The 21,089-nt window shown below is 42.9% G+C and overlaps 1 protein-coding gene and 1 pseudogene across 1 annotated transcript; one reads left to right on the top strand and one right to left on the bottom strand.

Annotated features, from left to right (window-relative positions):
* Nucleotides 1-1,425, top strand: LOC119326065 (annotated as a pseudogene).
* A 3,281-nt stretch (nucleotides 1,426-4,706) lies between these two features.
* On the bottom strand, nucleotides 4,707-19,101 carry LOC119321354. The gene is made up of 2 exons (XM_037595072.1): nucleotides 18,324-19,101; nucleotides 4,707-5,062 (listed from the first exon to the last, which is right to left on the bottom strand). Exons 1-2 carry the CDS (start codon nucleotides 19,099-19,101, stop codon nucleotides 4,707-4,709), a joined length of 1,134 nt encoding a protein of 377 aa, XP_037450969.1.
* Between the last annotated feature and the right edge of the window lie 1,988 nt (nucleotides 19,102-21,089).

Genomic DNA, 21,089 nt, shown 5'->3' on the forward strand with positions numbered 1-21,089 from the left:
ACTCTTATATATTGAGCTCGTAATGGTACCTCACAATTCAAAAGTCTCTCTACGGCTGAAGAATGAGCGTGTTCTTGGGCCATCGTAGAAACATAGATAGGGTCAACGACGAAACAAACAACGAAACTCTACGACATCTTTTTCATACACGTTCACTTGCATCACATACACAAGTGCTCTCTGAACCGTGCAATAAGGTCACCCATAACACGGCTCTCCCACTGGAGTTACCTTAGCCCCAGGCCATGCTATTCCATGATATTGGAAAAAGTTAACTAATTGTTATCATTGTCTTGAAAGCTGGGCGCCTTTTGAATATGAGTGGGGCTCCTAGTCTAGGCGGTGCCTTCGCGGAGCCAAACCGAAGGAAGAGCAAAAGGGCGAGGCCACACCCGGCTTCGAATAGGAGGGGGCTTAGCTCTGGATCCCGCCTGCTTGCAGAAATGAATGGATCAAAAAGGGGGCTGGGTTCTATTTCCGGGCCGGGCAGGAGGTGAAGGCCAGAAGAAGAAGAGAAGTGCGCCTTCCCGGTAAGGAAGAGGATAAAAAGGTGCTGTCATCTATCTCGACCTGTTTCCCGAGGCGTTGGAAATGAAGACCGACTCGGAGAATCACTAGCGTGCTTTCTCTCCCCCATCGTTTCGCCAAGAAAGAAGTCATCCTTGACTTGACTATTGACCATTCCATCCCTACTGAGCCGCCTCTTCGAAGTATTTACCTCTGCCTTTCTTTTTTGAGAACATACCCTTCAAATCAAAAAGAAAAAAAGAAAGAAAAGTTCCTCGTCTATGATTTAATCGGCCCTAAGGGAGTTTACTCGACCCATTCTCCAGTCTCCCGCACTGCTCAAGTGTGCGACTCTGTATGAGGACCTCCTTCCCTTTTGCTCTGCCCACTCTCCATTCACACGGTTATCAAAGCGGAGGAAGGGCGGGCAGCAGGTACCACGAGCCCTCTGTCCCACACATCTATCAAGAAGCAAGTGTAGTTCACCGGTTCCACCAAATGCTCCTATCTCTCGGCAAAGATCGTGTGAGTGTGTAGTTATGCTTCGGATGCTTCGCCATGGAATAGATTGATTCAGTTCCCCTTCTTTTTCGGTGCACTCACTTTGTATCTCCGACACACAAGGAAGGACGCGGTGGGAAGAAAGCTGCCCTAGCCTCTGTCCGGTCGATCATTCCACTGGCATCTTGCATTCACGCCTCCGTTTGACTGCCGCTCGGGAATGTAGTTGTAGATACGTGAGTCTTAGTGGGTCGTTGGCTCCACCTCTTATCTCCTTCTATGACATGCTGTAGTCGTCTCCATATTCAATATGTCACTTAGTCATATCTGCCTCGCAACGGGTCAGCACCTCCAAAAGAAAGGGAGGGAGGACTTCATTCAATGACTCCGCGATCGCCCTCTAAACGATCAAAATAAGGTAAAGCTTGAAGAAAGTCTCAACTCCAACCGCGGGAGAATTTACTATTTGGAAGTGTGCGAACGTAGCTGGTGGATCGGGGAAACAGGAAATCCTTGTGGTAATGCAGTGGGAATAGGAGTTGTTAGAGCGAGGTATTGCAATGAAACAGATTGTTCAATCGATTTCTTCATTGCTAAGGGTAAATGGCATTTTCATGGTCAAAATTCCAGAGAGGAGTTCCGAGCTTCAAGGATGCCGGATCGCACCATTCATAAGAGAAACCCTTGGGTGCCCGATGAGGCACAAAACAGATAACCAGACTGTGCCCTGGGCAAGGAAATAACCATGGCAAGCCACGAAAGGAATGAATAAGCTCCCTCTGGGCTCTCCCTTCGGAGTTTCATGCCAGTGGAACTCACAAAAGCAACGCAGCTAATGAATCAATGAATCAGTGGGCAAATTGTTGTGTCCATACATTTGATGTGCCTTTTGAAAGTCGCATTTGTTTTCAACAATCGGAAATGGGAATATTCCATTCCATGGAATAGTTCTCAATGTTAGTAAACGGAGTGCGTTATCAACTCAATAATAAATCTCCCCTACACCGTAACCGGATTACATTCATTCAAGTTGGCAATCCCCTGATCTTTGCTTCCGGTGTGCGATCCGAATTGATATATAATGACCGTAGTTAGCAGGCAATGGCCAAGGTCAGTGCATCTCGAACTAGTGGGTCACTATATCTAAACTATCTAATACAACTATGGAATGCGCTTTGAATTGCACTTCTGCTCGTAACCACTACAAACCGGAAAGGAAGGAAGCAGCTTTAGAGGAGGGATGCCGTCAAACAAAGGATTTTTTATATGCAAAAGATACCGGTTCAATATGTCATTTCCGAAACCGAGGACCACACCGCTGGGAGGACAACTCAAGTACCAAAGACAAAGGTATCGCTCGTAAAAGTGATTTTCATCGTAGTACTCGCTCTAGTGTTAGGTTCAATGCAGCGTGTAAATACCTCTAGCCCTAGGGAAGGGGGTGTGCCATTCCCAATGGTGGAATTGCTTCTTGTCTGCTTTGCCGAGGAGAGCGCTCGCTACCCGATCCCCCTAAGCTTATGTAGTTCCCAGGTTGCCTACTAGATACCGTTTACAGCTATATCCGTGTAGGAAGCCGAGGAAAGAGATAATTGATAGTTGCCAAAACCACATAAAAGAAATGAGATTGAACATATTTCAATTCAGCAAATTCTGATTGTTTCATTATCAAATGCAAGGGATGTGGGACCAGGTTCTATTATTGGAGTTAAGCGGTGTAGGAGCCGTGTCGTTCCTGTGTATTAGCTCGTTGTTAGCAGCCCCGAAGGGCGTAAAGGGGGTAAAAGATTTCTCGGAAGCAGCTCTTCTCCTGTGGGAACTTGCTCTTTTCTTTTGTTTTAAAATGCAACCTATGCTGAAATAGCCGAATAAAAACCAAAAAGTAAAGAGGTGGATCAGTTGATCCTTTTCTCGATTGAATGCGCTTTCTATCTATGTATACCGGTACCAGGAAAGCGTTTTCTATCTATAAGCAGTTGAGCACCAAGAAATTCCTGTTTCAAGTAAGTACGAAGGGGCAAGAGAGACTATCATAATATTACTATGGGAGACGGATCATGTTAAGTCAGTACGAATGTGATACAAAAAATCCTCTTCCATTATTTCCAGCTGGGCAACATGACTGATGGGAATGTTCGCTACTGCTTCGGCGTCCATCTCATACATATGTTCTCTGACCACCTCCATATTGCACGGCCTGGTTGCAGCATGGATAAGATCTGACACAAACATAGGTGGATCATTGGACCGCGGGCACAGCAGCGTCATAACATCTTGTTTCTCAAGAGTACGTAGCAATCGATCCTTCTTGGAGTTTAACAAAATGAACAGTAGCTAAATTGGAACTAATTAAGGTGACCGATCATCCATCGGTGGGTAGAAATATGAATGTTGACTAGGGTCCCCTGTGCTCATTTGATTCTGAGTTGGCAGCATATCAAGCTCCTAGCCCCGCCTTAACAACCCTCATAGTGTTATGTCCCCCGATCGATAGCTTAATACATTTCAGTATTTGGTTTGCTTTCTTCATTTTCCTTGTGTAGGTAGAAACCTTTCTGGGTGTGTCAGCACACCAAATTATATGACTATATTCAATATGCCCTGATGTCCATAGTACCATACTCAGACGACCCTATACCCTTCCAGAATAGTAGGATTACATTCATCGTTCCAGCTATAAACACAGTTTCTAGTTTGACTGAATGAGAGTCATGCAATAGGCATCAGTAGGGTGTGCGAAAGCAAAAGCTAAGTGATCGGACTAACACAGAGTGCATTTCTCCCGGGTAAGCTTATGTTCCTGATATCTGATACCTATGTTTGCTCCTTATTTTATTAATAGTTGATCCAATTTATACGAAAAATACGTAGGTTGAAGAAGTTATCAAGAAAAATGATTGGGATCTTTCAATATGCTATTCTTGATATCATGTTTTTTTATTCTTGATCCTATCAAGTATGGATTCTAGATTGTTAGTTGGAGCATCCTGACCAGTCTAGTTTATTATGATATGATCCTGAGGGACTCTTCAAATACATGTAGGGAGTCACACAGGTCTCCGACATATCAAATTGTATCTGGATTTGAGTCAGGGCATTTCCTCTGATTCCTAGCTCAGAAATCTTTGCTTTATTTACTAAAGATTGGAGCACACAAGCGCACACGCAGTAATCTGATTGAGAAAATGGATAGTTGCTGCCATCGATATTAAAGAGTCTGTCTAGTGCCAAAAAGGTCCTTCCAAGGCCTGAGCTATCAAATTCATGTGATACACACTTTGCTCTCTGCGGATCACACTCAGCTTACTACAACTGAGGGTAGGATTGGTTGCACAACGCATGCTATCCATTTGTTATTGGTGATAGGAAGATGGCTCAATCATTGAACTAGCATTGAACAACCTACTTCAGAAAAAACTTAGAGTTAACCATCTAGTGCGAAAGTGCTAGTTTCCCCCTCCCAGAGGTGAGAAGGGAGATATAAGCGTGGCGGTATCTTTTCCTCTTTTGATAGAATCCCACATGCCCACTCTTCTATCCCACCTATCCACATGGGGTATCAGTGGCCTCGTGATCACCATGAACAGAGATCACTACACAAAAAAAACTATATGAAAAACTTGCTTGCTTCTTCGAATCTCGAAATAACAGAACATATAGAAAGTGTTTCTTTGATTTTTCCATTCTCTTCGGGGAACCTATAGAAAGATTATCAGACGGCTTTCATTCCCTTCGGGGGGGAGTGTTCCTTCAGAGCAGTCCATATCATCAGATGAACTCCCTGATGAATCAGTTGATGAATCATCAGATGAACTCCCTGATGAATCAGTTGATGAATCATCAGATGAACTCCCTGATGAATCATTTGATGAATCATCAGCTAGCTCATCATAATCCGTGTCGAGATCCGATTCATCAGTTGATGAATCATCAGATGAACTCCCTGATGAATCAGTTGATGAATCATCAGATGAACTCCTTGATGAATCAGTTGATGAATCATCACTCTCCACATTTTCATGATCTGGAAAAGGGGGCTGCCTCTGCCAGAATTCTGCAGCTCCCGGGGGAGAATGTTTAGATCAAAAGGAAGAACAAGGGCGAGTAAATGATGGAGACTAAAAAAATGATTTAAGGTGGCATTTTCCATGGAGAAACCACCCCAAAGCCAAGTCACTATGGTATCTCCTACTACTGGTGTGGCGCTAGCTAAGCTTGTAATTACTGTTGCTCCCCAAAAGCTCATCTGACTCCAAGGTGGTATGTATCCTATAAAAGCTGTCACAATCATTAATAGGAATATGACAATTCTTCCGAGTATTCCATTCATTTTCATCATAATACTATGCTTCCTTGCCCGTGTGCAACATGTGTGAGCATTATGTTTTTCCAACAAGTGATCCGACTGGAAGAAGTGTTATATGAGGACTTCGAGATCAAATAGAGAATCTGTCTGTCCATTCCTCGTGAGCCACTTATTTCTCCGAAATCAGAGATCAGAGTGATTTTCCTCCTTTTTCCCAAATAGTCGACGGTCTTACACCATTGGGATACTTCGGATAAACTGGAGTACATATATGAGAGACCGGTGCTAAAACCTTTACTCGAGATATCTTCCAGATTCTTAGGGTCCTTGCTCTGGATCTCACCCCCCGGCGCGAAAGCAGTTGGTTCCGTAGTTTGAGAATTCTACTAATTCCAAGTATTCCATTATTATTATTAAATAAGAGAATATAAAAAGTAAAGAGGAGAAGACATAACCAGAAAAATTGTGAGAAATAAGTTAACTTATCAAGTTGAGGCATTTCGATTTAGATTTCAAATAAGAAAGAAAAAAAGACTCTGAACCGTACTTTTGCTATTTTATATCTATACAAAAAGAGATTGACTTTCCAAAATGGAATCTTTGCCATTTCTTTGAATGAGGGAGGTTGTCTGCCCGGGTAGGGGTGACCGGAACCCTCCCAAATCATCGCTCAAGAAAGCACCACAGTCACACGAGAAAGAGTTTGGACTGTGACAAAGACGAGCAAGCCTTTGTTGGGGAGTGATCGGGGAAGAGTCGAGTACAAGAGGAAGGTGGAAGGAAGAAAGCACCAGAAGCGCCAGGTGCGAAGATAGACCATCAAAGAACTCCACAGTAGAGCAAAAAAGAGAAAGGCAAGGCTCGCAAAGAACAAAGGCTCAACCATCATATCCAACACAAAGCCCTCAAGATATTTAGAGGCTTGGACTACTCTCTCTAGTAAAAGAAAGGGAGCACAACGGGTGTTTCTCTATTTCTTATTAGTGAGGTATTCTTCTTTATTTCAGTATTATGGGCACTCTTCCATTCTAGTCTGGCACCAATAGTCAAACTAGGAGCTCAATGGCCACCTGTTACTATGAACTTGTTTTCATCTGGCAGATAAGCTTTTGAGAAGAGACCACTTTGATAACGAGCTTTCGGGTTGCCGTATTGATACCGCCCTTCGGGGGAACAGGAGAATAGCATGCACGGGAGAAGGATTTAGGGAAAGGTACCCACCTTTTAACGGGAGAAAGGCTGCTTATGTGAAAACTTCCCTTGTGGTTTAAAGTTCAAATAGATCAGGTGCCTATGTTGTTGATACACCGAAAGATACTAACGCTATGCTCCAATGTGGGATGAGGGCCAACGATTGTGATGAGTGGCGACCTTAGAGCTGAAAACCTACATACAGTGACCCTTATGGGCAGCGCCCTGGGCTGGCTATGTACGAGACATCAAACCGTCTCCCGGGTCCAAAGTTTCCATTTCCAGGCCTGATAGTCTTCAACTGAAAAAGTAGGGCAGAGAACTAGTAAGAATTGTGCATGCCATTCAATTCGTGATGTGGATGATCCACCGACGGAATCGATTAGGTGAAACGGCTCTGCAAAGTTTGTTTGTTCATAAAGGGTGCATGCAGCCATGCAATTCGTACTGCATGGCGATATTACTCTACCACTCTATAAATGGTATATAGATATCTTCACTTCATCACAAAGAAATTGAGTACTAGCACACATTGCTATGGATGCTGCAACCGCAAACAGGCTTTCTGCAATTTCTACCGAAACGGAGCAACTGCAAAATGAGATTGAAGGGCACCGTAGAGTGCTAAACAACCAGTTGAGAAGTGTTAGAACAATGGATCATGCAAAGAAAGAAGCGCGCATTCGCGCTACCAGAGAGCGCATAGAGGGTTTGGAGGAGAGGCAGGAAGCGCTGCGGGTGGAGCAGCAATTGCTCGTTATTCGTCTAGCATCTCGCTAGAATAGAAGAGTTCATAGACTCTTTTTAGTTTTCTAAGGTTTAAATTCAATAAGTGTCTGGAGACATTTGTTTTCATGTCAGGTGTTCTTTGTCTTAGTTTGATTCTGATCTACTACTATGCTAAGTGTCTTTGTTTGGTTTGATTTCTTGTGTTTGCATGTATGGGCTAGCCGTCAGTGTTCAATGCTTATGTTAATATAATAATGCCAAAATGTGATGCAAATTCATGTTCAAGTTGAAATAAGGCCGAAGGGCTAAGTGTACTACTGGAGATTATATATTCCAGCTCTGAAGTTTCCTTTTGAGCCCCCATTCTACTATGGTTTGGATTCTAGTTGAAGCATGCGACCATCTATTCGGATGAGGAGACCGAGTAAGGAACCACTAAGTGGAGAGCAAACAGATCAATCTCTATCTATGAGTTTCTCAACCAAGATCCACTATTCCACCAAGACCCGCTAACTAATACTTCTTAGTTATTGGAAGTTGCAGCCGAGGAACTCTTATCCCTAGCCACAGTTGTTGCAGCACAAGGCTTTGTCGTGATTGGGTCATATGTCAGTACTCTCACATTCCCCGTGGTCTCCCTAGTATGCTGAGCTGAACTGAAGTGAAGTGAAGCTGCGGGCGATGATGGACTGATCCCATGCTATTCAGGCGCATGACAACGCTGGCTCCGACGGTGATGAGTCTGACGGTGGCTCACATGTTTCTCTTCCTGATCCTTCAAGGTTCCCCGTTCCTGACATCGTCCAAAGGCCGTTGGCGCTCTCCCATCTGACAGTGCAGGCTCTGCGTGTCGCCTATGGCAAAACTACCCGAGTGGTCTATTGCATAGTGGATCCACGGGTACCCCGTCGCTGCTTCATTTTTATCAACATCCGGTAAGCAGAACGGACAGAGAATTGTCCTGATTTCTCATAATGCCAGGCCCAAAAGTCCTCCATCTGCATACCAGCAAAAGTAGGCATTTCTTTGATACTTACTCACCCTGTGGCTAGATTTACCACCATTCGAGTACTACTATCACGGGCTGCCTCACACGGTCTTCTCGTTCATCAGATGGGCAGACAGCTTTCCTTAACGGGGAGTTGGATGAGGAAATTTACATGGAGTGGCCAGATCAAGAGTACCCGCGCATTCGCCTATCCCCGGGTTTTTTCGATCAAAATGAAGATTTTTTTGGAAATTAGCCCAAAAAGCATCTGACCTTGAAAAGAATCACTAGTTACTTGGTCCATCCCTGCGGTAAGTGGGAACGAATGTGACAGCCGATGGTAGTGGGATTTCCACAGGTTGAGCTCCTTATCTTTTGACTTTTCTAAGGATAGCCGAGTAGATATACTCGAATGGGATGAATCGAGCACAAGAAATCACTAGGCACAGGGGAGCCGTAAGGAAGAGAAGTAATATCGTTCTAAAGTTCACGAATTCGATTCATTTTGGAATCGATGAGTGAACACGGAATCTCATCTTGTTCCCCTTGGTTCCGAGTCGATTTCGCTTGTCGAAATCATTCAATCCATAAGTTTTTATTTTTTCGATCGGAATTTGGGTCAGCTGAACACTTATTTTCTCTTTCAAAAGTGGTGATGGTGTGGGTAAATTCCATCGATATCTTGTTTCCCCTTTCCGAGGCAAATATCGGGGAAATCAGTGATTCATTGTTAGAAAGAGGGCTGAGCTATAAAATCTATATAATGGAGCTTGATCGGTAGCTTCGGCCTCCCAGACCCAAATTAAGTTACCAACACGGAATTACATTTGAAACCTGACTTCCTGTTTGTCATTGGAAAGAACGGAAGAGCATTGTATTCCTCCTAGGAAATAATACAACAGGTAAAAATAAGAACGGAGAAGATTCATTGACACGGAGCTGGTCCATTTTACAAGCGATCCCCTATTCTGCATCCCGAAGATCATACGGCCCAGAGCCAGAGCGATCATTACAGATATATAGGGACAACAAGAATCAGTAAATACCGGGGATACCTTACTAAGCATTTCCTAGACCTTGAGTTAGGCATAGCTACTTCCTCCCCTCATGTTCTCCTGATTCTCCATCCTTCCGCTGAAGCTAAACCAGTATCAGTTGATGGCAAGCATAGTAGAGGCGGCTTTATCGTAAAAAAAGCAACTGGCTTTCGAGTAAAAAATAACTTATAGAAGCACTTGAGCGTGGTTTCGGCCTATAGACGGAGGGAATGTTTTTCAAAATCGACCCGATTTTGGGCATTCGTAGAGGGGAAAGACAACCATGCGATAAGCGAGGGAGAGGTCTGTCTTCCCAAAGTAGCCATTCAAGGAGACAAGTTCTACCATGGTACCTTGACCTGTGGAACTGGAGAAGCTCCTTTATTGCTATAGTTCTTGTTGAACCTTTTCTAAAGTCAACAATTTTTTCGATCAGGGACGAGGCATCGCCTTACTTGCTATACCTTAAACCTCATCAAGAAATTAAGCCCAGCGTAACCGCAATCCCAATCAAATAAAAGATCAGATGGGCTGATCCCTGAGATCGATCGCTGTTGATTTTCTAGTTTTTTAGCTGACTCGGGACCTTCCATAGAAAACCGAGTACGAGCAACGGTCCGGTCTTCTCCCCCTTCCTTCTCAGCGTACAGCTGCAGATTGGATAAATGGTTTCTCTTCGAATGTATGCTACAAGAAATGGGCTGAACCGATCTACAGGGAATGCAATAGCGAAAAGAATTCCACTCCATCTCATATTTTTGTATCCTTTTCAAGGGCCAACCCTGGGCCAAGGTGAGCGCATCCGGGCCTATTGCTCTTGACCTCTTCAGTTGTGCAGGCACAAATATGAACTGGTCTAAGTTTGTTCTTGACGATCCCCACAAGCTTCTCTTATCTACTTGAATGCAAATCAGAAAAGAGGAAGTCGCAATGCATTTTATTTTTAGAAAGAATAAAAGACACGTGGATGGTATCGATCAAGAGACATGGCTAAAGGATGGAAGTGAATTAGAATCAGACGGTCGTCGAATGAATTCCCAATAAATGGAAGATCTACGTGCAACGAATTTCGTATAAAAAGTAAAGTAGGCGATTTCGCCGAGAGGCCTATTGAACTAGCTCCCATGCATGGATCTGCATTGTGTGATTTCGCCGGGGCGAGAGTGAAAAAGAAATGTACCAAGAGTTCCATATGAATTAGGTTTGCCTTTCCAAAGAAATGAGATAAGGAGCAGTAAGGCCTCGCAGAGCGTCAACACCGAGACATTGTAGAGCAACGTCTTGCAACTATGTACAAAGACTCCATTCCCCTGGGTGTCGTGTTTGAAAGCACAGTCTTTGTCATAAACCAATTACCCTCCGCTCCAAATGGCTCTACCAAGGATCCCACAAAGTTCCCGAAACAAAGTTTCTCAGAAAAGGCCTGGTATCCATCTACTCACAATAATTTGAATGTAGAACTGAAGAAGCACAATTTCCTTCTTCGAGAGCAATCCAACCGAAGAGAAGCGAGCATCATAATAGCTTGATAAAAAGATATTTAGTTTAAGAGGACGTTCGCATCAATTATCACGCCTCTAACTGCTAAGGACAAGGTTCGGGTTAATGGTATTGTGAAAGGTGTCATTAAACCGGGTCTGCCTCTGTTAGTTATGAGGTATATGCCATGGATCTCATCTATTCCCCTTAAACAAGGGATAACGTGGGTTCCGACCTGGAATCTGGACCCCCAATTAGAGTGTGTTTAAAGAGATTAGAGGAACACTTCCTCGGTCTTCGTATCCAAAGATACTGGTAATTAGAGCTTCAAGTGTTCGGTTCTACTCTCCGTTTTATTCATAGTAAGGGAGAGCAGTTCAGTCCACTTGCTCTTTGGCCACATCGGTTGAGGTTTGCTCTGTTCAGTTCAGTTAAAGAAGAGATGGTATCTTGCTTGTTTCAATTATCCGGGCTCGCCATCAATAGATACTGGTTTCTCTTCCACTTTGGCCCAATTGACCCACCTATCTTACAAAGGGCGAAGCCACTAACAAATACTTATAGAGGGATTGTACCAACCTTAGCTAGGGAGATAGAGGCCCTGCTCAATGTAAAAAAAGGATCTGGAAAAGAAGATAGGAATGGGGCACCAAGGAAGGATTGTAGGTAGGGATGCCCTTAGATCCGTTCTCAATAGCTCGTGATAAGGCAAGAAAGCGAGTAGATACCCTACCCTCGCATTAAAGCATCGATCTAGTCCTCTATTAGATATGAATTTCCCGTTGGAAATCGAGGTACATACTCATAAAATCCCTGGTTTTTGCCTTCAGTTAGCAACTCGTCTAAGTTTAAGATCGTATTCCATCTTCGTAAGGACATAGAAAGGGGTTTCGGTAGTGACTGTCCTATCAATAGACCAAATGGTCATCAGTTGCCCTCACGGCCTAACGCCGTTTTTGAGCTCCATCACATGCTTAAGAAGGACTTGCCGCAGAGCCAAGGCCTATTTATGAGCCAGACCTAGAAGATCACTGCTTTTGTGCTGGTCATACTAATCACAATGAGAACTTCTCCCAAAGAGGGTTCTTATTTCATTTCAGTAAGTAGTCGATTGAATCGGTTTCTAACCAAAGGAATGTGTTATTAGAACCAAATATATCATCAAAGAGCCGATCTCTTTTTCATTAAGTATCATTAACAGACCGCTTGCTTACGAGCTTGGTAGCCGCCTTGGAGCCGAGGCAGACAACTAGTCTTCCTTAGGATAAGAGTAGTTCAGTTGTGGATAAACGCCAAGCATCTCACTCATGAGTTTTGAGAAGAAGATGAGTCCTACTGGGATTACGATCTTTATGTCAAGCACGGTGGCACAGATGTTGGAGCAGGAGAAGTTCCAGCCATTGATGAACCAACTGACCCTGAACTACCAAACCTTTTCTCATTCGTAATACCGGTACTCAAGAGAGTTGTGCATACGTTTTCTAAGCGGATTTCAGAGAAAATCAACCAATGATCCACCTGCTTCAATTAGAGGATTTCTCAAGTGCGCAGTAGATAGGGAGGGGGAAGTAATGCAATGGTGCTCGGGATCGGTTCTTTAAGCACTGGATACTTATATATTATATAAAGCAATTCCAAACATTCTCAATCCATCTTTGCATCTTGCTCGCAGAAGCCTGTTTAGTGCTGGATCTGCACTCTAAAGTCACTTTCCCACATGGCGAGCATAAAACTTTTGATTTTCTATATCGTAAAAACAAACTCCCATTTCACTAGCGGAAAGAATAAAGGCATGGTTTCGAAGCGTCAGGACTATAGCCAGCCCGTGCTGCTTCAGTTCAACTTCGACACAAAGTAGGTCCCATAGATAGCATAGTATCAGAGAGAGCGCATGTGAATAGATGTGCTTTCGAGTAAAACCTTTACCTTGAGCAGGACTACTCCAATGAGTCAGAACCTAAAAGTGAATAATCAGGAGAGAGTTCCTAGTATTTGGACCGGATATCTAGACACGCGTAAGACAATCCCCACTATTCAGTTGAGTTATAATCAAATAGACGCGGAGAAGAATGATCATTACATTCCAGTAAAAATGATCTCTAATCGAAAAGTGAAGAACATTCCAACTCTCAAGCCCTTCGTTGTTGTTAATATGCTTACACTTTTATATAGAGATAGATATCAGCAATTTAAGATACCGCATTCAGGTGCGTTCGTTATGGTTAGAGCTAATCAACCTTTGGCTTTGAAGGATAATCAAGTGTTTTCCACTACTGACGACTCTACTTTTATGAAGATTAGAGGTAATCAACTATCTGTTTTGAAGGATAATCAAGTGTTTTCCACTACTACGCACGACTCAACTCTTCTCACTAAGTGTCTAACTGAGGGAGGTAGGCGGTTAGTATATACTTTGTTAAGTAGTTTAACTAGGAGAGTGAAAAATGAAAGGAGTATTAACGTTTATTTAACGAATTTCAATAGAGATGATAGTTATTGCATACTAAGGAATTGTTTGACACATCGTAAACATGAGTTTAAATGCTCAGCGCTTACGAGATATAATAATATCTCCAATATGAGGGTCTATTCGGCAGTTAATAACCGGTTAATTTTTAAAGTGCGGGACTTTAATGATCTTTTATGTTATATCCAAGAAGACGAGTTGGTTGACATGTTTTGCCTACAACGCTGTTCTAAAGCTTGTAACACCGAGATGACGTCAATATGCAATCTAGTAGAGAAAAAGGCTGAATATGTGAACTATATGATGCATGATATTATGCTGTACGCCGCTATAATGCAAAAAGCACGAGAACACTATTGGACGAATTTCCAGATGGACTTATTTTATAAGGAGAACTTTACGGAAATAAAAACACCTAATTTCATGATTAGCAACATCCTAAAAACTTATTCTTGTTCATGTCAAGAAGGGAACGCCGAAGTAGCGAATCCGTCAATTCAAATCGAGTCAAATACGCCTGATCGATAGTAGGGTCACTAACTAAACAACCGTAAAAGATTTTTAGTGTATTGCTAGTTACGCTGACTCTCTAAATGAAGGCGATAAGGACTGTCCTTTCAAATCACTTTATTGTAAATGCGGACACGCTGCTCTGTACAGAGGCTGTATGTAGGTTCTAGCCAAATCTTGCATGCATTTCTCTCGTCCTTATTGATTTCCTCGCATCATCCTTTAGCATATTATGAACGGATTTTGGAACCTTTTTCATGCGTCTTTTCTCAAAGTAAGATGAATCGGTAGGTTTTGGACTACCCTCTATTACGTTTAAATCTCTAATGTCCGTAAGAGTTATCAGGTAAAGACATATAATAACGTTGTGAACGATGATCTCAACATGTAACCGTCAAGATCTGAGGGTATACACCTTTCATTTCTCAACAACACCATACACTAGGCGCGCTAACAAGTCTTGAACGGGTTCTCCCATCATCTATACACTCCGTCGGGCATAGGAAGGTTATCTACCGGATACTCGAGTTATAGTGTAAAACTAGGGTTGTTTTATACACCCTCCTGGTTCGTGTTTATGTCCTCAGAAAGTGCATTTTGCCCGTGACCTAGGATTAGACTCGTGAGAAATGAGGAGACACGTGATCGTTTTTCCCCGTCCTACGCCTGAGCGTGGTCAAATCAACAACACTCGCTTGATGTTATGCCGATTGCCGGAAGATTTGAGGGAAGGCGGCGTCGAATCACACTTCCATGTTTAGGTACTGTCTGAGTAGGGCGAGTAAATAGCTGTATTTTTCTGGGTGAAATATGACGAAGAGCAGTTCGAACGTATATATAGATGGAAGAAATTCCTAGGGTTGATATTTACTGCTATCAGATAGAGGGCATAAATCTCATGATAACCCGCCAAAGATTCATATAGCCACTTCTCCTCCTTTTATGACGACTCGATCCGACTTCTATCATAACCTACAAGAGGATACCTAAACGGAATCATTTTTTTCTACACCCTCCCACTGCATCATAATCGCTATAAAAGGTTTAAGCTTCTTTCCTATAAAACGACTTATTATTATCGTAGACGTGAGAGTACCACTTAGATACCAGTGCCTGATAGACCCAGATTAGTTCTCTAAACTGTTTTAGAACCCCTTCTTTTAGGTATAATAATACTATCCTGCCCCGATAAAGGATAAACGAGAGCTTTTTGATAGCCCGTTCACTCAACTACCATGCTTAGCTAGTCTGTAGGGATATGAATAGGGTAGTCTGCCCTTCTTCGTAAGTAGCTGGACTCGGATCTTCGCAACTATCAAAACTCAAACTCAATAAAGCTTCTAAAAGTGGTTCCGTGTTAAGCGAGTCGGGGAGGAGTATCGCCCGATGCGGATAACAACGTTGAAGTGGAACTAGTTTTTTTTTCTTTTTCCAGTAGATTCAAAAGGGTTACAGGACACGGAGTAGACATCAATCCCTTGGAAATGTGGTTCATCTCAAAGCTTCTCATTCTTTCTTCTATTTACGAAGTGGTATACCACCCTCTGTGCATGTACAACCATCTTTTAGATCTATGCTGGATCTAACAACAGCTAAAACACGTGCAACATTGCTATTTACCCCTATGTCATAGCTAGGATTGTAACGAAGCCATCTATCACAGATAATCCTCACTGTTCCACACTTCAATACGCCCATCCGTTAAAAGGATGACTTTTCTTTCATATGGGGTACAAATCAAACAAGGTGTTGTAGTATCCTCGTCGACGAGATACTCGATTTTCCCAGGAAGACCTACATCTTCTAACAACGATTCCAGATCGATATATGTTTCATCCTTGATTACTATAATCACTTTGCTACCTAACCGTGAGTAACTAACTCCTGGATATGCCTTCCAAATCTTCGAGTCAAAGTGCGCCTTCAAGTAAACGTGAAATAGCACCCGAGAGATTTCTCCTATCTCTGGGACATACTCCCATGACGCATCCCACGCTTTATCGTGATAGTAAAAGGGATTGTTTAACAACATTCCGATCAGTGTCTCTTCCATGCTACTCAGCCCATCTACACAGCTTAACACCACTTTCTGAAGACTGTACTTCTTCACATTCCATAATGAGAAGTCGATTTCTCAAAAACTTGATATAACTATCACCTCTATCAGAAGCAGAAGAAAGACCTATTTGATTATATAGCAGAGATTTGATGTTTATCTTAGTGGGTATGCGGCAATCATGAACGGACTGGTGAGAAACTTGTAGACTCATAGGTTGTCGTTTGTAAGTTTTTCCCCTTTTTGAGCGGTGGAAGGACGATTTTCTTTCTAGATGAAGCTAAACGCCAGTCACTATCCTTATCCTTCACCGTCATCATCAATGATGAACGTTCTTGGCAACTCCCCACTACGAACCTTTCTCTCGACCTTGACCCATTCTACCACGCGAAAGTAGTACCTAGAGCTGTCTCTATAACGATGAAGCCCTGAATGCACTTCCCATAACTTTGTGTGGTCATTGAGATCTTCTTCTTTATGGAGTAGGGTCGCCGCGGCGAGATCAGAGGCGCTTTCCTCTTAAAAGTGATGGTTCCGGAATGAGTTAAGATCGATACTCCTGAGAAGAGTGCCACTCTTATTTTGAAAATCCAACACCAGGGCAAGACGGCCTTCCTCTTCCACTGTAAGACAGCATTGCTCAGGCAGAGTTACAGGAGGCGTTCCTCCTCTCTGGAGAAATGGTGCAACTGCTCTTGATAAATCATCGTCCGCCATAAGATTCATACCAATAGTTGCATTAGCCTGACAGTGGAAGAGGCGCAGATGGGCGCTTCTGTCGCAAATAACGGATAGGCTAAGTTCAAAAGCAGAAGGCATAGTTTGAACGCGAGAAACATCAAGGAAAAGACACAGAGAATTAGATTGCATCGGAATGGCCAAATAAAGCGTACAAAACCCATATTCTGGTGAAAGATGTAGGAAGTTCTCCAAAAGTATGAAAGGCTGGAGGGCTTTGTACCAACCATTCTAGTGTGGTTGGATTCTGTTCAACCACCCAAGGACTTTCCGCACATTTTTGGTTCTTTCCACTGCTTGAAGTGATTGCGACAACTACGAAGAAACGACGAATCCCAACTACGGATATATAAGAACCGAAACTGCTCAGAGCATTCCATCCGGCATAAGCATCTGGATAATCTGGAATGCGACGTGGCATACCCGAAAGCCATAAGAAATGCATGGGAAAGAAGGTCAGATTAACCCCGAAAAAGGTGATCCAAAAATGGATTTGGCCTAAAGTTTCAGGATATGTCCGACCAAAGATTTTACCCACCCAATAGTAAAATCCAGAAAATAAAGCAAAAACGGCTCCCATAGAAAGTACATAATGGAAATGTGCAACCACATAATAAGTATCATGTAGAGCAATGTCTAGCCCAGAGTTTGCTAGAACTATTCCAGTGAGCCCTCCTATGGTGAACAAAAAGATGAATCCTACAGCAAATAACATGGGTGTTTTGTATTGTATCGAACCTCCCCACATGGTAGCGATCCAACTAAAGATTTTGATTCCTGTGGGCACAGCTACGATCATGGTAGCTGCGGTGAAGTAGGCACGCGTATCAACGTCTAAGCCCACAGTAAACATACGATGAGCCCAAACTAGAAATCCAAGAACACCTATACTTATCATGGCATAAACCATGCCTAGATACCCGAAGACCGGTTTTCTTGAAAAGGTCGATACGATATGACTAATAATACCAAATCCAGGCAGAATGAGAATATACACCTCGGGATGACCGAAGAACCAAAAGAGATGCTGGTATAATATTGGGTCTCCCCCTCCTGCAGGATCAAAAAAGGTTGTATTAAAGTTTTGATCGGTTAATAACATTGTAATTACCCCTGCCAGTACCGGAAGTGATAATAAAAGTAGGAATGCTGTCACTAGAACGGACCACACAAAAATTGGTAATCTATGCATAGTCATTCCAGGTCCACGGATGTTGAAGATAGTTGTTATAAAATTGATAGAACCTAAAATTGATGAAATACCTGATAGATGAAGACTAAAAATTGCTAAATCAACTGCTCCTCCAGAATGGCTGGTAATACCACTTAAGGGCGGATAGACTGTCCACCCAGTGTTGCTGCCCACTTCTACTAAGGTTGAGCTTAATAGGAGCAAGAGACTTGGTGGCAACAACCAGAATGCTATATTATTTAATCATGGAAATGCCATGTCAGGTGCACCTATGAGAATCGGAACAAACCAATTACCAAATCCACCTATCATCGTCGGCATAACCATAAAAAAGGTCATTAAAAAAGCGTGAGCCGTTATTAAAACATTATAAAGTTGATGATTCCCACCAAGAATTTGATCGCCGGGTCGGGATAATTCCATACGAATCAGTACGGAGAAGCATGTGCCCATCACTCCTGCAATGGCACCGAAGATGAAATAGAGAGTCCCAATATCCTTGTGGCTAGTAGAGAAGAGCCATCGAACCATATTTGTCATTTTTAATTTTAGAAATGAAAACTTTCCTTATCAAAGAGGGGCCGGGGGCTGGAAGAGAAAAGAATCAGAATTACTGAGCTACCCTGCTCTTTTTTTTCTAATTCCCTTCTAAGATCCTCCGACTTAAACAAGTCGAGAGCATGCTCGTGCTCAGCTCTTTCGAGACTTGCCTTGCTCTTGGGGATTTCTTCCCACCGGATCCTTTGTTCCACTTCCAGGCACCTCCTTGCGGAGCTTTCCGCCTCAAGGAGATCCCGGTTGTGGGAAACAGCATTTTGAAAGAAAACGGATCCTCCCTCATTCTCCCGCAGATCTTGATAAGACGCTTGGAGAACAGTGAAAGAATCAGTTGCGTGAATATGGTCCAGATAGGAACAAAGCGCTTCATCGACCAAGTAGGGCTCGATCGGTAGATAAGGCCCTACTCTTTGATAAAGCGCCCCAAATTCCTGAATGACATCTTGTCGCATAGAAGAGAGCTTTTCTTCCATTAGGAAGAGCTTAAGCCGCCCAGGTATGTCTTCCAGGGGGGTATTGTGATTAAGCTCGTTCTGAATGAACGTAACCTCTCCCAGATCCTGCTCATAAAGACTAAGATAGAAGTTTAGCCCTGCTAAATGAGCTAAAGCCTGGGGGTCTTGAATCTCCAGTGGGAGAGTGATCAGAAAGGAGGAGCCGACAAAGCACGAACTAAAAAGATTGCAAATAGGTATTAGGCATAATATAAAACGACAAAGGAATAAAAATATACACATCGAAAGTAATATCCAATTATATATTAAGGGAAACTTAATACGTAAGAAAAAATAGAAAGTAGTAAAGCGGGTAGTGGAGAAGAGCCATCGAACCATATTTGTCATTTGCTTTTCATTTTGAAAACTTGACTTATCAGAGAGGGGCCAGGGGGCTGGAAGAGAAGAACTTGAATACTAAACGCTGGAAGAGAAGAACCTTAATACTAAACCAAGTTTTGGGAACTTCTTTGTGACTTGATTGGTTCCCTTCCCCCAATTTGCAAAGGATGATTCCCATGAAGGTGATCTCGATCACCATTCTATGATATTTCTGGATGCTTTTGAGAAGATTTTCCTTTTACCTAATGCCGGCTACCGACAACTTACTTCATGCTATTACTAACACTTATGACTGAGCGGCACTTGCTTTCCAAAAGAAATGGAAACTATCATGCCTGAGACTAGCCAATAGAAGAAAGAGCCACAAGCAAGCCATAGCAGCATCCTTTTTCTTCGCTTTCTTCAACAATGTGAATCTACCTCACTCCTCATCATAACTCAAATACAAATTCGAGTTCCAAATTGATATTTCCTCACGTAAGCAATAAAATGTGAAACCAATGTTCATCATGAAACTTCAGACACTGATGATTGTGAGGTTCTGGAAGAGAGACGACGTAGGCTGAAAAAAGTAAACAGAAAACCACCCCTTAAACTCATTTGCTCAACATTCTTTCCACAACAACTAGAAAAGTGGAGAAAATCCAATAAGGGGAGGTCCCGGTGAATACAAATCAATTGGAAACTGAACCCCGCATTCATGTCTCTAACAAGGCTGTCTAAGCTAAGCGGCCATGGACCCATGGACCCGGGGAATCTGAACCATTAGGTAGAGTTTTAGCTGAAAGAAAACCAGGTCAATCTTCCGATCGTGAGTCTTTACAAGCTTGAAACAACTTAAGCATAGGCGGTAGTCGCCCCTTTTAAAGTCAGTATTTATGCGGCGCTGAACTAACGAGCGGATACCTAACCTTCGAAGGAGAAGAAAAGACGGATGTATCTTTCATTCATATCGATCAGATGTGCTTTGCTCACGACTCCCATTTTACCATTGCTTAAGCCATATTACATGAAGCATAGTGAGTGATACGCAATGCTGGTACCACCATGTTTTTTTCCTCACTCTGTGTAGCCACACTCGTTTGTCCATTTCTACTTATTATTTATGTTAAATAGTATCCGTTGGTTGTAGAAGCACTGGCGTTCAGGGATTGCAAAATCCATAATATCAAGAAGCGGTAGGAACCTGGCTAACTTCGATGCGGATAATGCATTGTAGAAGAAAGTGGATCAACCAAAGTAGACCTTGATCGAAAGGCACCACAAGGCGAACCAATAGAGTGTGGTGTAAGCGGTGAGGCAGAATAGGAATTGGAACTGCTTGAACTAGAAAGGGCTTCCGCTACCGCGCTACCTCGGGAGCTCCGGAAATGGTATACTCGCTTCACTCATCTGTAATGGTATCCTTGAAAGCTAGCTGAAGTGGGTTCTAGACAAAGTTCTCCTAAGCAGGGCGGAAGGAAAAACAAGAGCAGTATAGCTCTACATTACGCTTCGAGGGCCTCGTCTTACTCACTCACCTTCTACTAATCGGACCGTGACAAAACAACCAGCCCAGCAATAGACAAGGACTGGCTGAAATCCCTTTCCGCATCGTCCTTCTCTATTGGGGGCTCCCAACACCTCAGCCACACATCTTTTTCGTTTGCTCCCCATTTTATTCTCTAAGGAACCCTCTCCTTAATGAGCGTAGATTGATGGAGATGCTTTTGTACCGGTCAATCTTTATATCCTTTCTGGCATAGTTTTGTAAAAGATCGGTAGGTGATCCGTCCTTTCTCCTCTGCCGTGGTTCATGCATTCTTCCTTTTTGGAAAGCGGATAGGGATTGGGTGAATTAGAGAATAGACAGACGTCCGTTGGCATTTCAGCCTTTCTTCTCCTTTCAGGGCCTATCCGAAAGAGAATCCAATACATCTTGGTCCTAAATATCAGAATAGGACGCGCAACAATGGAACAACAAGAGCAAGACTGCTCCAAACTAAATCACAGTA

Source organism: Triticum dicoccoides, chromosome 6B (genome assembly GCF_002162155.2).
Source record: "Triticum dicoccoides isolate Atlit2015 ecotype Zavitan chromosome 6B, WEW_v2.0, whole genome shotgun sequence".
Taxonomy (NCBI): Eukaryota; Viridiplantae; Streptophyta; class Magnoliopsida; order Poales; family Poaceae; genus Triticum; species Triticum dicoccoides.